Source organism: Canis aureus, chromosome 38 (assembly GCF_053574225.1).
Source record: "Canis aureus isolate CA01 chromosome 38, VMU_Caureus_v.1.0, whole genome shotgun sequence".
NCBI lineage: Eukaryota > Metazoa > Chordata > Mammalia > Carnivora > Canidae > Canis > Canis aureus.
Window position 1 is genome coordinate 2,559,778 of NC_135648.1, and position 17,513 is coordinate 2,577,290.

The following is a 17,513-nucleotide window of genomic DNA, read 5'->3' on the forward strand; positions in this document are numbered from 1 at the left end:
GACCTCCCATCTGTGACGCGGAGATAGCAGGACCCACCTTACAGGCCTGTTCGCGTGCACCTGCTAAAACCGAGGGCGCGGGCCCCTTGCTGGTAGAGCACCTGGCCTTTAGGGCTAGATAGGAGCGCTGTGTCATGTCAACTGAGGTTTCTCTTCCCCATTTCCTGAGCGCCGTGACCCCAGCTCTGGTCTCTAGCCCCAGGTCTCCAGGACGACAGCTGGGGCCGAGTACCCAAACCACAACGGCACAAAGGCGTTTGGCCAAACGTGAAAATGCGACCTCTGTCACCCAAGACGAAGAAGGACGATCCGTGAACGTGTAACAGTACTACGTTTATTATTCGGAGAGGTCACTTCCTCCTGGAACGGAGCCTGCGGCCCCCCGTCTGTGGGACAAGCGGTCCCGGGGCCTGAGTTATGTCATTGCCCTTCCCCGAAATAGGAGGAAGTCGCTCCAAAGGAAAAAAGGAGAAGCCGGGGGAGATCCGCGCAAGACCTCTCTTCCCAAAGGTGGCTGGAGGCCGAGGGTAGGGATGCCGCGAGGGGAGCCGGTCCCTACTTTGAGACCCTCAACGAGCTCCCGGACACGTTCCTCTTAATCTGCAGCTAAGAGGGTCAGGAGGTATCCAAGAGCAGAATTAGGACGGGCCACTCACAAGTGTTCGTGTGTGACAGGCTCCGAGCCGGCCCTGTCCCCCCAGCCCCCCACCCTGGGCTTCCAGGAAGGGAGGTGTGCAGCTTCAGAGGAGGGCCCGAACCTTCCTGGAGTCCCCTCTCCATTCTTCACTGAGAGTCCTCCAAGTACCCTGCCTACGCTTCACTCCCTTTGACCAGTGACCCCACTCCCTGGTAACAGGATCTTGGTTGACTTTCTTGGGAACATCCTAAAGGCTAAGTGCTTTGTGTCTGAGACAAACTCAGGTAAACCGACGGAGGCAGCGCTTCCCATAGTCAAAAAGAGAAGCTGGAGGCCCAGAGCCTATGGCGTTGGGCGCTACAGCTGCTCAGGCTGCAGAAGACACAGCTGGTCTGGGACCCTGGGGACCGGAGACAACTTCCTGTTTGCCTGTGGTCCTGCTCACAGTCCCTCACCTCTCCCAGGGTTAGCCTGTGTTTCAAATGCGTATGATCGGCGCTGTGGGGACAGAAGCGGGTCGGGAGGCTGGGGTTCCCTGGGGGGCAGACTATGCCGACTCCGGTGTCCAGACCCTTCTGTGTCTTCAGGCGGGAGCTCCAGGCAACTAAGCGGCCGAGGAGAATAGGCAGGGATCATACTACAGGGGGAGGTTCTGGGGGTGAGGCTGTAGTCCCCACCCCCAGTACAGGTCTGGGTCCGCCGAATGCCCTGAGCCTCAGTCCTCTGGCGTTCCCGGGCCAGGGCCACAGCAGCATCAAAAGAAAGACTGCCCCCATTCCTCCAGGAGGAACGGGAGGCTCGGGACCCCCAAGCCCTTTCCCCGGGAGTCCCATCAAGCCGACCAGGCCTCGGGCATGGGTTTGCAGGTGCCACGTGGATCTTGCTACACATCGCACTAGGCATCTTGGCAAATTGCGGTTTGGGCGGCACCACAGGCACAGAGCGGACCTGCTGGACCTGAACCAGGGTGGAAGCCAGGCGCATGCCCACTCCGCTAGCTGAGCCCAGAGGACCCGGGCACAGGCTGCAGCCGTCTGGACTGGGCTGCCCCTCAGGCTCCGCCTCCTCTGGCTGGGGCGGCTCTGGGGCTGCCTGTTCGGCCTCAGAGCATGGGGAATGGCCCTCGCTGGCACTGTCAACCTCCAGGGACTCTACGTGGGACCCTTCAGGAAGGGAGTCCCCTAAACGGTCACCTCCGGCCCTCTGGTCCCTCTCGGGCTCCCCATCCCCGCTCTCCCCGTCCATGCTGACCGCCCCCGCCCCTCCTCCAGCTGCCGCTTCTGGGCTTCTGCCATCGTCAGCATCTCCTTGATCTTCTCTTGCCTCTTGGTCCTCCTGCCCCTTCTGTCCTTCAGCCTCATCCTCTCTGCCTCCTTCAGCCTCTTGTTTGTGCACAGCTTCCCGGCTCTCCTCAGCGACTGGGTTTTCCTGGGCCCCGCACTCTGGGTCGCTTCTTGCTTGTACCTGGCCTTCCTCTCCTTCCTCAGCCTCCTCCTCTCTCTCAGTCTTCCTTTCCATCTCCTTGTCTTTGCCCTGCTCTCCTGTTCCCTCCACACCCTTAGCCTCCTCCACACTCTCATCCTCCTGCTGACCGTTGGACTCCTCTCCCTTGGCCTCTGTCTCCTCCCCACCCTCTTCTCTCAAACTGACCCTCCTCTCTTGGCTTCCCTCAGGCTTGCCTCCCTCCTGACCTACCTCTCCGTCCTCCACCTCACTCTCCGGACTGCCCTCAGCCTCCTCCCTGAGGTCCCCTGTGCTTTCAGGCTCAGCCTCCTTGTCCTCGCCAACCTCACAGCATGCCTGCCCTCCCTCAGCCTGCCCTGGAGGCCCCTGTCTCCCGCACCCCGCTGTGTCGTCCTCCAGACTTTCCGGACCCTCCCAGGTTGGGCGTTTGGGCGACAGAAGGGGACTTAGGTCATCGTAGGCACTCAGGAAGACTTCCTCCTCGTTTTCTTCCTGTCCATCAGGCCTGGGGCCAGCAGAGTCCGAGGAACAGCAGCTGGGAGCCAGGACAAACTGCGCCTCATCCAGAGACAGGTCATCCAGGGGCGGCTCCACAGAGAACTCCTCCACCTGTAGGCATAGCACTGTGGCTCAGGACCAGGTGGCCCTGTCCACCCTCTGCCCTCCTTACCACCCCCGCACCCAGCGCAGTTCCCCCTTACCTGAGGCCCAACTCCCAGGAGCTCCTCCAGGTAGCCCATCCCAGGGTCATCCTCCCCAGGGAAGGCTGCTTCTGCTCTTCTTGCCTTGGCTACCTCCCCATCCTCCACCCCCACCCACTCTGGCTCCGAGCCGCTTGAGTCCTCTAGGAAGGAGAAGGAGTCCTGCACCTCCTGGGACAGGCAGTCCTCCAGCACAGGAGCCACATCCTCTGGGCCACAGTCAGCCAGGGGACCTGCGGCTGAACTTGCCTCCAACTTCTCATCTGTTGGGAGGAAGGTAGTCTCAGGAGCTCAGAGGTCAAGAGCAGCCCCCACCCTGTCCAATGTGGCTCTTGCTAACACTGCTACCATACAGGCCCAGCGCTCCCAGCCTGGGTGCTCCACATGGCTGATCCTCTCAGAACCGTATCCCTGACTACTGGCTTCGAGCTACCTTGACCTTGGCCGAGCTCCCACCAGGGCCCGGGCCCCATGCTGTGCATATCACAATGCATTATTGTAGTTTTCTCCACAAAACAATTACATAACGTAGAGTATTTATCCTCATTCGTTTTTTTGTTAGAAGTTTTATTCATTTATTCACGAGAGCCACACAGAGGCAGAGACACAGGCAGAGGGAGAAGCAGGCTCCATGCGGGACTGGATCCTGGGACCCCGGGGTCACTCCCTGGACCGAAGGCAGACGCTCACCCACTGAGCCCCCAGGTGTCCCTATCCTCACTTTAAATATGAGGAAAGCAAGACCCAGATGTGTCCGAGGTCCTAGCTCTGCTCCCTCCGACTTAAATCAACAACAAATAGCTTAACCTGGGTCTCAGTTTCCACTGCTGTAACATAAGCAACAATAACCGTGTCATAGGATTATGAGAGAATGGGGCACCCCAGGGGCTCAGTGGCTGAGCATCTGCCTTCCACTTGGCGTGACCCCGAGGTCCCGGGATCGGGTCCCGCATCGGGCTCCTCACAGGGAGCCTGCTTCTCCCTCTGCCTGGGTCTCTGCCTCTCTCTCTCTCTCTCTCTCTCTGTCTGTGTATGTGTGTGTCTCATGAATAAATAAATAAAATCTTAAAAAAAAAAAAAGATTACAGGAGAATTAAATGAGCTGATGCCCACAAAGTTCCTAACACGGCTCTGGGCACATGGTAACTCTCCAGTGTCAGCTGCTGGTGTTCCTGCTGTTGTGTTCCCATCATCATCATCATCTATCACACGTCCCTGCCTCGAACTTAAGGTCCCTCCTGTATTCATGTGGCACAGACTCCCATTCCTGGGTGTATCAGCGACAGGAAGGAGGCCGAGGTCCTCTCCAGGAGTTCCACAGGACCTGATCGTGTTGCTGGACCCCCCACCCCGGAATCCAGGAGGCCGCGGAAGGTAGCAAGCACCCAGAGCCCAGGCCTGAGGACAGGACAGGCCCCTCACATCCGAGTTCTGGTCCCTTCTCCCAGTGCCGGGAAGTCCCACAGTCCTCACCTGGGGGGCCGGGGCCGGAGGCAGGGCTCGGCCGGGGCTGGAGGGCGGGGCACTCAAGGCCGCGGGTGAGCCGGGCCAAGGAGACGTTGGAGATGATGTTCGGGGGCACGCTGAGGATGGAGGTGATGTGTAGTGGCAGGTTGACATTGTAGGGGTCCGAGATGTGGACGCCTGCACAGCGCTCGGCACGGCTGCCGCCCCCGACGCGCATCCCTGACCGGCCGGCCCGCGGGGTGCCCGGCTCCGAGCTGGGGCCGCCGGGCGCCTCGGCCTCGGGCTCCTGAGCGCCCTCCGCTGCTCCCGCGGGGTCCTTCTCCAGGCCGTCCGGCTGCAGCGGGCCAGGCCGCAGACTGCTGGGTCCCGCCAGCCCCTCCGGCTCTGGGGGGAGAGGGGCGGGCAGCGGCCTCAGCTGCCAGGGCCTGGGCGCCTCCGGAAGGCTCTGCACAACGCCCCCCCCTCAAGCCCGACAGCGAGGACGGCCTGGGGGCACCCGCCGGGCTTCCCCGGGCCCCTCCTGCCAGCGCCCCATGCCAGGGCTACTCCTACGGTTCCGGGGGGGGGGGGCTCCCTCCCTGCAGATCTGGCTACTGCCTTGCTGGCCCCTCCCCAGCACCCCCACCCCGCACCCCTGCCGACCGCCTGGGAACACACCCATTGATCAGATGATAAACTCCTCACTAAACCCAGCCTACCTGGTACCGTGGCCAGCGTCCAGTGGGCACCCGTGCCCTGTGTTTGCAGTCAGCGAACACACTTGGCCACACGTACAGACACACAGACACACAGGAATGCACACACAATGGGCTCACCCATAATCCTGTCATTCCTTGGCAGACATGTTCACACGCACGCTTGCACACAGGCGTGCAAAGGCCTGTGCATGCATGTAGACACACACCACGTGCACGCGCATACTCACCATCACTGACCCCAGCTGCCGCGCTCAGTGAGTCCATGCTCTTGGCTGGCCGCAGCGTCCCCTTCTCAGACTTGTCCTCTGCAAGACACAGAGGATGTTTGTAGAGCCAGGGCCCGGCTCGCCTTCAGCAGAGCTCGCGCCTTTCCCCAGACCTACCTCTGTCCTCGGCCCCCCGCGGGAGTTTACGCTTGGTCTCGTGGCCAGAGCGACCCAGATTGAAGATAGATCTCCACTTCCTGACCTTCAAAGACCCCTTTCTCCTGAAGGGAATAGAGAAATCCTTAGGGTTGGAGCCTGGTGGGGTCAGCGCAAGGGAGGAGGGCCCCACGAAGGAGGCCTTACTTGTGCTCTCCAATTTCGATGATAGTGTGGTAGGGCCGTATCTGTGGGGGCCCATCGCCAGCCTGCAGGACACTAGGCAGGTGGTAGGGTAGGGACCTGGGCATAAGGTCCTCGGGGCTGCTTGACGCCCGGGCCCCCGGAAGTGACCGCCATCCACTCTCCATCTCACCGCCTAGGAAGATAAGAAGAATGGGCGAGCCAAGAACAGAGGGGAGAGAGGGCTTCAGGTTCTCGGCTCCTCGTGGCGCCCTCCCACTCCCCAGTAACTACCAGGCTAGGAATCTACTCAGAGGCCTTTGGAGACAGACTCTCCGTGTCTGGCTCCTCAAGAGGGAATCCTCAGAGATGGGGGCCGGGAGATCCCAGGGCACTGGCCAGGTGGGCTCGGGTGGGAATGACCAGTCTGTAGCCCCAAGAACCGGGATGGTGATTAGAAGGTCAAGCTGTGCAGGAGAGGTCTGCTCAAGCGCGGACCACACCGTCACTTCCCCAGCGCCTCCTCTGCGTGACCACAAGCATCATCCCTCTATGAGACCCAGTTCTCAGCTGCAAAACACAGAGGCTGAACTAGGTGACCTCTGAGGCCCTCATGACTCCCCAGACGGAGTGTGGTGGGGTGGTGGGCGGGAGGGACACTGACCGGAGAGAGAAGCACCCCCAAAGAGCTGGTCCACGTGCGTGAGGATGAACTCGACCACGATGGACTGCACACGCACCTCCATGAAGGCCGCCGTCCCATTGAAGCCCGAGGCCTCTATGTCCTTAGACCTGTGCAGATGAAGAGTTATTCCCCTCCAGGGCCAGCACTCTTCCCCACCTGAAGTCTCCCCAAAACACCCCACACCCTTTCCCCTGCACACCCTTAACCTCATCTCCACCTCTTAAACTGCAAGCATAATGCAAGTCTCTCAAATGCCACTTCCTCCAGGAAGCCCTCTTGGACACCCGCCTCAGAATTCATCTCTACTTCCTTTGCACACGAGAATGCCTTGTTATAATGAATAGCGGGGCTTCTCGAGGCCTGCCTTGCACCACAGGGACTAGCATGCCGGCCAGCTCTCCGTGAGGCCGCAAGATGTGTGCTCTGCAAACATTCAATACTTCCTGTGCCAGCCCCTGAGCTCGGTGACACAGTGTGAGAAGACGCACAGGCCTCGTGTCCAGCAAGTAAACCCCATCCCGCTCAATGCAATTCAGAACCTTCCTCTTTCTCCCTGGGCTCCATGGGACCCCACACCCCTCTCCGTGCACCCACACAGCCACACCCATTCCCGGAGCGGCCTGGGGGGGGGGCTAGGCTCCCCGCCAAGATCCCCACACCCTGCTCCCGCGTGCGCCCACCTCAGCAGGTTGGGAGCCCACACAATGGCCAGGTTGCGGGCGTGCATGTTGGTCTGAGCGCTGAACGAGGCCATGTGCACCAGGTGCCGCATGAGGAACTCCAGGGTCCTGCAGAAAAGGAGGTGTCAGGGGCCAGGGGTCACACATGCAACACCCAGGCGGAAGTGGGATTGAGGTCTGGGAGCTGGAAGGGACCAGTCAAGGCCCCAGGGCTGTGTGTGGGTGGTTGGGACTTGGAGCAGGGCGCGCACCTATAGTTTGGGACAGGGAGTTCTCGAAGCACCTCTAGGATCTTGACCAGGCGCTCAGGCTCCAGCTGCACTCCCACCGCGTCCTGTTGGGGAGGAAGGGTTCAAGAACCGAGTCCGTGAACAGCCAGCACTGCCCCTGCTCACTCCCGGGAGCCTGAGCCCGACTCTCAAACAATTCTGTGCTGTTCCCCCACCGTCCCACACCACAGATCTTTCGAGGTGCACCGACAGACGGAGTAGGCATTGCTCACACTTCAGGGTGCAGACCTGCCGCTGGGTCTTGGCTCGGCCACTTAATAGCTTTGTGACCTTGAACGACTTGCTGCCACTCCGCCTTAGCATCCTCGGCACAAGAACACCTTAGGGGCCCCTCCCTGTGGGTGCTCCAGGGCTGGGGAGTTACTCCCAGGAGCCCCGGAAGGCCTACACCCACCCAGTCTAGCCTGTGTGGGCCGAATGGCGGGGGCTGCTGCCCTGGATTTCTAAATGCCATTCCGCTCAATAAAATGCAACTTATTTTTAAAATGTTACTGAATTCAAGATAGCATTTTTGTCACATATCTTCTTATTCAAAAGATGTGCAGCCTACAACCCGCTCACGGAGGGGCATGCCTGAAAAAGCTGTGACTTCCGAGAAGGGCTCTCATTCTCTTAAATGTGGGGAAGCTCTGGTCTAGGTGATTTCCAGGGGCCCTCTACTCTCCCTCTGGGTTCTACTTTCCCTGGTCTCCCCCTGCACCATGTGTGATCTGCAGGCCCTAAGGAAAGGAGGAAAGGCGGAGGGAAGAGGCGGGACGGGGGGGCAGCGGGCAGGGGGCACTGGCAGGGAGGGGTCTTTTCGTTCTCATGTGGTCTCGGTCATTCAGGGTCACTAGGACACCATCTGGCGCTGGACGCACTTGGGATGTCAAAACCAGAGCAGTCACCCCTCGGCCTCGCCTTCCACCCCCCTGCCTGTCAACTCACAGCAAACTTGTCATAGAGCCGGTATGTGAGCAGGGGGTCGGGCAGTTCTCTGAAGTAGGCCTTGCACAAGGAGGAGACGCAGTGAATGTCCTGGAGGTAAACGTCTTTCCGCAGGTCTGGCTTCCGCTCTGCCTCAAACTCCTGCCTGGGGAGGTGCAGAGTGGTCAGGAGTGGTGGGAGGGGGGAAGCTGGGAGGCCTGGGAGCAGTGCACAGGGGCCCGGGGAAGGTGGAGGGTCGACGTGCATGGGCCTGGAAGGAGGATGTGGGGGCGTATGTGCATACACGAGGCAGCGGGCGCGGATGGACGTGCCACTGGGTAGAGCCGGCGGAGGGTGGGTGGTAGATAGGGAGGCGGGCTGTGCACCAACAGGGATCCATGTCAGTGGTGTAGCTGTGGGTGTGGGTGGTGAGGTTGGGGTCCATAGGAGTCAATACAAGTGGGGACATGGACGTGTAAAGATGGGAACGTGTAAAGATGGAGGAGTGTAACTCTTGGAAGGAAATACAAATGTCAATCTCCCTGACCTTGGATCAGGCAACAGTTGCGTAGATAAGACACCAAAAGCACAAGCAGCCAAAGAAAAAATAGATACACCGAACATCGAATGACAAACTTGTGTGTGTGTCAGAGGGTACTGCCAAGAAAGCGAAGACACCCCACGGAATGGGAGAAAATATTTGTGAATCATAGATTTGATAAGTGTTGGGACCCCCGGGGGGCTCAGTGGCTGAGCTTCAGCCTTCCGCTCAGGTCGTGACCCCAGGTCGAGTCCCGCATCGGGCTCCCTGCACGGAGCCTGCTTCTCCCTCTGCCTGTGTCTCTGCCTCTCTCTCTCTCCCTCTCTGTGTCTGTCATGAATGAATAAATAAAATCTTTTAAAAAAAGAAGAATTAAAAAAATATTTGATAAGTATTTAACATCTGGAATATAGGAAGAATTCTTGCAACTCAAAGGAAACAAGCCAACTTAAAAATGAGGAAGGGATTTGAATAGAAATTTCTCCAAAGAAGATACACAAATGAGTAATATGCACACAGGAAGGTGTTGGATGTGGTTAGCTGTTAGGGAAATGCAAATACAGGTGAAGTAGCCCTTCACACCCACTAGGGTGGCTGTTATTCAAAAGACACACAGGAACGCGTGTTGGCAGATGTGGAGAAATGGGAACCCTCGTGCATCGCTGCTGGGGGCAGATAGGAAAGGATGCACCGCCAGGGAAAGCAGCCTGGCCGTTCCTTAAAAAGCCCAACCTTGGGATCCCTGGGTGGCACAGCAGTTTGGCACCTGCCTTTGGCCCAGGGTGCGATCCTGGAGACCCAGGATCGAATCCCACGTCAGGCTCCCGGTGCATGGAGCCTGCTTCTCCCTCTGCCTATGTCTCTGCCTCTCTCTCCCTCTCTCTCTGTATGACTATCATAAATAAATTTTAAAAAAATTAAAAAAAAAAAAAAAAAAAAAAAAGCCCAACCTTCAGGGATCCCTGTTTGGCGCCTGCCTTTGGCCCAGGGCGCGATCCTGGAGACCCGGGATCGAATCCCACGTCGGGCTCCCGGTGCATGGAGCCTGCTTCTCCCTCTGCCTATGTCTCTGCCTCTCTCTCTCTCTCTCTCTCTGTGACTATCATAAATAAATAAAAATTAAAAAAAAAAAAAAAAGCCCAACCTTCAGCCCAGGGCCTGATCCTGGGGTCACAGGATCGAGTCCCACATCGGGCTCCCCGCATGGAGCCTGCTTCTCCCTCTGCGTCTCTCTCTCTCTCTCTGTGTGTCTCTAATAAATAAATAAAATCTTAAAAAAAAGCCCAACCTTAGAGTAACTGCGTGACCCAGCAGCTCCACGCCCAGCCATGTCCTCAGGGGAACTGAAAGCATGTGTCCACGTGAACACTTCTACATGAATGTTCACACCGGCGTCACTCATAGTAGCCAAGGGGTGGAAACACCCCAAATGTCCGTCAACTGATGGATGGATCAACAAAATATGGTGAAGCCATACAATAGAATATTATTCAGCCGCACAAAGAGCTGAAGTACTAGCCGGTATGACAACATGCACGAACCTTGAAAACTTGCTAAGTGGAAAAGCCAGACACAAAAGGTTACAATTCTCTGATTCCGTGTATAAGAAATACACAGAATAGGCAAATTCATAGCGATAGAAAGTAGACCAGCTGTTGCAAGAGGCTGAGGGAAAGGAGAAATGTTTCTTTTATTTTATTTTCTTTCTTTTTTTTTTTTTTTTTTGGAGAAACGTTTCGGGGTTGATGAAAAGTTCTGGAATCAGATAGTGGTGGCCGTGGCATGGCCTTGTGAATATACTTTAAAAAGAAATCACTGGATTGTGGATTGTACATTTTCAAATAGTGAGTTTTATGGTATGTGAACTACATCAACATTTTTTAAGCCAGGTGGTTGTTTGCGGGCGTGGAGACGTGTAAGTGTGTACACACACGCCTGCTAGCCTGGGGGAATGGGGTGCATGGGCTCAGCCTTCCCCGAGGACACTCCGGAGCTCCTCCCTTGGCACCCAGCACCCATGTTTCCTTCTCCCGCCTTCCCCTTGGGCCTCTGGCTCCCTGGCCCCCTGGCCCATGGAGCCCCCTCACTGCTCGACTCACCGGAGCTTCTGGATGTTGGAAGAGACCCCCGAGAGGCGGTAGATGCCATCCACCACCCCATATTCCTCCACGAACTCTGCGCAGCTCTTCAGCACCTGCGGGACTGGGGGCACAGAGAGGCCAGAGAAAGAGAAGTCGGCGGGGTGCCGGGGGGCTCAGTCGGGGAAGCTTCTGCCTTCAGCTCAGGTCATGATGTCAGGGTCCAGGGATGCAGCCCAAGTGGGGTCCCTGCTCAACGGGGAGCCTGCTTCGCCCCCTCCTTCTGCCCCTCCCCTGTTCATGCTCTCTCTCTCTCTCTCTCTCTCTCTCTCTCTCAAATAAATAAATAAAATCTTAAAAGGAGAGAGAGAGAGAAATCAGGTCTGGGAGGTCAGAGACCACAGGGATCTGAGAAATGGGAGCATCAGGGAAGGGGTTTGGGGAAACAGCTCATGAATAAAAACTTGTTAGAGGGATTCAGCTCCAGCCTCCCAATCTCTCTGCCCGAGGGGGCCACGGCCTCTGCATAAACCCCCCAAGGGAGGGAGAGCAACTGCCTCCCGGGCCTGCCCAGTCCTGTTAGCAAGTTCTGCCCTCCTTTTTTTTTTTTTTTTAATGATTTTATTTATTTATTCATGAGAGACACCGGCAGAGGGAGAAGCAGGCTCCTTGCAGGGAGCCCAATGCGGGACTCGATCCCAGGACCCTGGGGTCAGTCCCTGGGCCGAAGGCAGACGCTCCACCACTGAGCCTCCCGGGGCCCGAGTTCTGCGTCCTTCGAACTGGAACTCGTATCTCTGTAATGACTAGTTGCTACCCCAGGATTTTCCAAGGGGCAGCGGTCCGGTTGGAAGGGCACTCGGAGTAGGACAGGTCTGGGAAGTACATTCATTGAACGCTCGATACAAGATGAAGGAGCATTAGTTGTCCCGACCTCCACGGGGCAGCGTGGACGGGGAGTACTGGGAACACTGGGAAGCGCCCCTCTGGTGGCAGGTGCGCGGGCGTCGGGCCTGTCGTCGGGAGACATGCCAGCTTGTGACGGGTCAGTTCGGGAGAGAAGCACCCATGTGCCCAGCACTGTGCTCTGGGTACTCCGGTCCCTCCTTCTTCCTTCCTTTCTTTCTTTTTTTGATTTTATTTATTTATTCATGAGAGACAGATTGAGAGAGAGAGAGAGAGACAGGCAGAGGGATCCCTGGGTGGCTCAGTGGCTCAGCCGTTTGGCGCCTGCCTTTGGCCCAGGGCGTGATCCTGGAGTCCTGGGATTGAGTCCCACGTCAGGCTCCCAGCATGGAGCCTGCTTCTCCCTCCTCCTGTGTCTCTGCCTCTCTCTCTCTCTCTCTCTCTCTCTATCATATATAAATAAATAAATCTTTAAAAAAAAGAGAGAGAGAGAGAGAGACAGGCAGAGGCAGAAGCAGGCTCCATGAAGGAGCCCGACATGGGACTCAATCCGGGGACCCTGGGATCACGCCCTGGGCCAAAAGCAGGCACCAAACCACTGAGCCCCCCAGGGATCCCTCGGTGCCCATTTCAAAGGTCAGGACGCTGAAGGTAGAAGGAGTAACAAGTGCCCGGTGTTACCCACCTGGAGCCGGTCTCCAAATCCCAAAATTTTACAAAAAGCTAAGAGTAAAATGACCGAAGGAATGGGGTTGAAGGGGAAATAGGAGGGGGTAAGATCAGTACCCAGAAATGCCCATCAAGTGATGCCATATGGTTTCTAGATGCGGGCTCTTCACTTCCTGGTGACTCAAGCAAGATCACCGTAACCAGGTAGAACTCATAAGGCCCATTAGGAAACAAACAAACAAAAAAAAGAAATCGAGGGCTGAGGAGAAACAGCTCTTTCTGACACTGACACGAGAGAGGGATTTCTTGGTGAACCAAACTTACTATTTTTCTCAGGCCATATTCTCTATTTCAATCTCCAAGGGATGTCACCGAGCCTCCTAAGTGACGGGTGACTTTGTTGAATCATAAATAAACCGTTATTGGGCACACGGTGCTAGAGGCTACGGAAAATGGAACTATTGTCCGAGGTGCAGACACCAAAGAAACAAGTGATGACAAAGCACAGTGAGTCCCACGATACAGGTGGGGGGTGGGGGGCAGCAGTGGAGGCGATGCTTGAGGTGTGTTCTGAGGGGTCCCCGGAGTTTACCAGCAGGCGGCAGAGGGAAGGGTATCTCCAGGCAGGGGCATAACGTGAGGTGTGGTACCACGGTTTGCTCAGGGGTCGCAAAAAGCTGGATCAGATGGTTTGTCGGGAAATTGGAGCTGAGGCCGGGGGCGCAGGGGCCTGGTTTGTGAAGGGTCCTATGTGCCAGGCGGAGGAGTGTATTTCTCATTCTAGATCTATAAGGTGACAGTGAAGGTTGGGGTGAAGCCAGGTGTTTATGCAGCCAAGGATCTAAGGCAGGGAAGGCTCTAGAAGGATAAATATGTGGCCTCGTGCAGATGGGATTCCACGCATGGTGCTGGAGGGCTTCCCGTGTCTGAGACACCACGTCCTAAAATACGAGGGACACCAATCGGTCACCCTGGGCCTCAGAGAGGGCACCAGAAAAAAAAAAAGGTTACAGTTAGATCTTGTCCTTAAGGAGCTTACAGTCTAGTAACAGGGGAGGAGGCCCGGGATGGGAGAGAGAATATAACTTTGCACACGTGGGTTTGGAGCCTGGCTCCAGGTGGGTAACACCCGGCACTTGTTCCTCCTTCGACCTTCAGTGTCCAGACCCGTGAAATGGGGACCGGAGTACCCAAGGCACAGTGCTGGGCACATGGGTGCTTCTCTCCCAAACTGACCTGTCACAAGCTGGCGTGCCTCCCTACGACAGGCCCGACACCCACGCACATACTTCCCCACGTACTCCTATCCCAAGTTTTTGGTGCAATTCAGTAATTAAGTAACATGGAAATACAGAAGGAAGAAATAATCAATAAACCCATCAACCGCTACTGTAAACCCTCCCCGTGTGACCTGGTGTCCACACCCTTTGCGTTCCAGCTCCCCAGAGCCAGAACTTGGGTGAGACAAGGGAAGCATGAGGGTGGAGAATTTAAGGAAGCCTCCACTCCTAGGGCTGTGCAAGTGCAAACTGTGCACACACACAACCTTGGGAGTGAGAGCCTCCTTGAGAAAGAGCCACTGGGGCGCCTCGCTGGTGCAGTCGGAAGAGCATGCAAGTCTTGATGGGGGAGTCATGAGTTCGAGCCCCAAACAGGGTGTCTGGATTAATAAAATAAATAAACTTGAGAGAGTGAGGAAGAAAGAGAAAGAAAAAGAAGGAAGAAAGAAAGGACAGGCAGCCAGGGCACTGGTGCGGCCCTGAGAGTGAAGGTTTTGTTGAATTTTGTGTCCTGGTCACCCCTCTTGCCTCACCTTAGCCCTGGCTCTGCAGGTCCCCCACCAGCCCTCCTTCCAGGACCTGTGCCCGTTTGCCAGGGTCCCCCTCCCCTCGGGTTCCAGCACTGGCTGCAGAAGTGGGGTGGACCCTCCTCATTCGCTGTTCTCCCCGCAGGGGCCTAATGCCACCTCAACTCTCGGCCGCCACATTATTCTGTTGACTCATCATCCACTGTCACCCAAAGCCTAGGTTCTTTTCACATGAGCAGCAACCAAGCCAGATCTCCCCCATCCTGCCCTTCTCTGTTGATTTCGAATCCTCTGAAAAGGCCCTTAAAGAAGGTATTTGAGGGATCCCTGGGTGGCGCAGCGGTTTGGCGCCTGCCTTTGGCCCAGGGCGCGATCCTGGAGACCCAGAATCGAATCCCGTGTCGGGCTCCCGGTGCATGGAGCCTGCTTCTCCCTCTGCCTGTGTCTCTGCCTCTCTCTCTCTCTCTCTCTCTCTGTGACTATCATAAATAAATAAAAATTAAAAAAAATTTTAAAAAAAGAGAAGGTATTTGAGGGGCGCCCAGGTGGCTCAGTCGGCTAAGCACCCGACTCTTGATTTCAGCTCAGGTCATGATCTCAGGATTGGGAGATCGGGCCCCATGTCAGTCTCCACACTGGGTGTGGTCTCTCTCTCTCTCTCTCTCTCTCTCTCTCCCTCCCTCTGCCCTTCCTCTCTCTCCTCTCTGTCTACCTCTCTCTAAAAACAACAAAACAAAAAAAGAAGAACATATTTGAGAGCCTAAGGAATCAGAGTCACAGAGGAAATGGGTCAAGGAGATGAGGGGAGCGATACCCTGAGAGAGACGAAGGGGGGGCAGTGAAGGAGAGATGGGAGCCCTAAGAGGCAGGGCTGGGGTGAGGGGGTCAAAGAAGAGACATCAGGGAATGGGGGCGGGGGGGTGCTGGGAGGAGGGCCCAGAATTTAGAGACCTGGAGAATCAGAAACTGGAACAAGGGAGCAAAGAGATAAAGGTTAGGGAAAGGAAGAACCCAGAACAGGTGGCTCCTGGGGAAGGAAGGGACCCGCCTGGGGCCCCCAGCAAGGAGAAGGATGGGGAAAACCAAGCTAAGGGGGGGTGCACAGGGTTGGCGGGATGAGGTAGGCAGGAACCCGGATCTCCACTAGCCTGGGCTTTCCTCTGCCAGCCTTGGGTAAGGGAGAGGCCTCGCCAGGCTCTCTCTGTCCTTTCACTTCCCACCTGTCGGTGGGGGGGGGCGGGGGGGGTCACTGTGGCTCTGGGGCCCGAGATCACGCCCCCTGGGGCTCAGGTGAGGTTCTGAGGGGGCCAGGAGGGTCTCCTCCTCCTCCGGGGCTCACCGCGACCCGGCCCAGCAGCCAGGTGGACGTCCAAGCCTCGGAGGACGTGCCCCCCATGGGCTGGGAACGCAGCCGGAGGCCGGGGGGCCGCAGGGGAGGGGGCCGGGCGACTGGGGGTGCGTTTCCACCGCGGCTGGCAGGGGCCGCAGGGGAGGGCCGCGTCAGGGCGAGGAGACCGAGCCGAGGGTTTGCAGGGAACCAGAAGAACATTAGTCCCATTGAATCATGTGGCCGTTGGCCAAGAGCCCTTGACCTGGAGAGGCATCTCTGGTGAAGGACTCAGGGTGAGACGCAGGGCCAAGCCTCGACACTGTCTTCGGGACCGGGACCGGGGTTTCCCTCAACAGAGGCCGGTGGGGATGGGGGCCTCCGGGGGAGGAGAAAAAGGGGAAGGAGGTGTTTGGGGCCAAGGGGGCGGGGCTGAGGGCAGGAAATGAGCTGGGAACCACCATCACCCTCCCTCCACTGCAGGCGCCACAGCCCAGAGGAGAAGACAAAGAGGAAATGACAGATTGGGGTGGGGTGGGATGGGGGGGGATCGTGCCAGGCTCTGGGAGGAGCTCGAAGTACCAAAAACAAGCTGGACTGGGCGGCCAGGACACCTGCCTTCAATTTCGAATCCCATCAAGCTGGGTTTGTGAGAGGCCACTCTGGGCCAGGGCGAGCGCAGAGTTGTCCCTGGTCCTGCTGGCTTCCCAGCCCCTCCAGGGACCCCAGGGTGGCAGCAGACAGGCCCCACGGATCGTCCACATCTACTCCTTTGCACCCTGTGGCCTGACCCCGCAACCAGCCTCGGGGGTCCCCCATTTCGGCAGCTTCTCCCCCGCGCCCTCGGCCTGTTGCTCCCGCGCAGGAAGAGTCACGGACACTGGGGCAGGGAGACCCCACCCCACGGCCTCCCCTGCAGCCCAGCAAGGCTACAGAGTGCCCAGAGCCCCGCAACCACGTCCCTGGGCGCCCTCCTCCAACCAGGAAACCCCCGACCTCCCCAGTGCCACCCTCAGACTCTCCCAGGGCCCTGCCCCTGGCTCCTTTCATTCAGACCCAAGGACCATCCACTGGCCCTTCAGCCACTCGCCTCTGACCATGCCGTACCCCCGGCCTCTCTCTGTCCCCAGCACAGATGTCGCGTCACCCCTCTCTTTTGCCTACTTCTCTCGGTTTCTCATCTCTCCATCCTCCCCCCCCCCCCGCCCCCGCCTCTCCATCCCCAGGTAGTCACACAAGGGGGCTCCCCTGCTTCTTCGCTGAGCCACACTTCCTGCCGCGCCTGCCGGTCAGCCTCCTGGGTGCTGACCCCAAGCCACTGCCCCTCGCCGTGAGCACCTGGGCACCGCGTCTGTCCCTCGACTGGATCTGATCCACCCCCCGAAGCAGCCCCGAGCCACCTCCTTACCCTCCTGGCCCGAACGCTGGAGCTGCTCCTGCAGGTCACACCCAAACACCCTCTCCTTCGAGCTGCCCTTCTTCTTTCCTTTCTGCCGAGACTTCATGGCTGGAGCCCCCGGGCCCCGGCCCAGCCACCTCCGCCCCCCCGAGACCTTTGCCCTACCAGTCCCCCATAGGATCCCAAGGCGGCCTCTGGGCTTGGCCCGGCCCCGGGGGGCAGGGCTCCGAACTGGGGGTGGAGGGTGGCCTGGGCAACAGGCAGCAGCTCTTGCCTTTGGGCCCCAGCGACACGGAAGTAGCCGTGGAAGAGGAAGCTGCCCGGACCCTGGCAAGAAGCTGTGTCTCGTGGCCCAGGCTGGCACTTGCCCCTCTGGCCCCGCTCAGCCCTGGGGGAGCAGGAAGCTGTGCAGCTCCTCAAACCCGCTTCCTGTTAGAGCATCTTTGCAACCACAGGGCCCGGGGTGGGGGAGGCAGCTGACATTCACATCCTCAACCCATCACTGGGACTTCGCTCATTGGTCAAGGCAAGGTGATGTCAGAGCCCCGGGGTGGGGTGGTGGCGCCCGGGACCTGAGCAGGTCCTTCGAGACCAGAATTTGGGGGGTCTGAGGTGGAGACTGGAGGCTGGCCTGGGCGGGGCAGGTGCCCAGGCTCAGCCCCCGACGGCCTGTGGCCTCGGTCAAGTCCCATCACCCCCGTGAGCCTCAGCGT

General features: G+C 58.0%; 1 protein-coding gene across 2 annotated transcripts; it reads right to left on the reverse strand.

Moving 5' to 3' along the window:
• Nucleotides 1–312: 312 nt before the first annotated feature.
• ARHGAP30 (Rho GTPase activating protein 30) lies at nucleotides 313–17,241 on the reverse strand. Of its 2 annotated transcripts, none has more exons than XM_077886960.1 (12): nucleotides 16,810–17,241; nucleotides 10,714–10,816; nucleotides 8,095–8,239; nucleotides 7,129–7,211; nucleotides 6,878–6,985; nucleotides 6,177–6,304; nucleotides 5,537–5,708; nucleotides 5,351–5,454; nucleotides 5,195–5,272; nucleotides 4,276–4,653; nucleotides 2,803–3,065; nucleotides 313–2,710 (listed from the first exon to the last, which is right to left on the reverse strand). In XM_077886960.1, the coding sequence occupies exons 1-12, from the start codon at nucleotides 16,904–16,906 to the stop codon at nucleotides 1,079–1,081; spliced, it is 3,291 nt and encodes a 1,096-aa protein (XP_077743086.1). In that variant the 5' UTR covers nucleotides 16,907–17,241; the 3' UTR covers nucleotides 313–1,078. The 2 variants fall into 2 exon arrangements, with proteins under 2 accessions (XP_077743086.1, XP_077743087.1); XM_077886961.1 differs by having other exon boundaries at nucleotides 8,095–8,235; nucleotides 16,810–16,824.
• Between the last annotated feature and the right edge of the window lie 272 nt (nucleotides 17,242–17,513).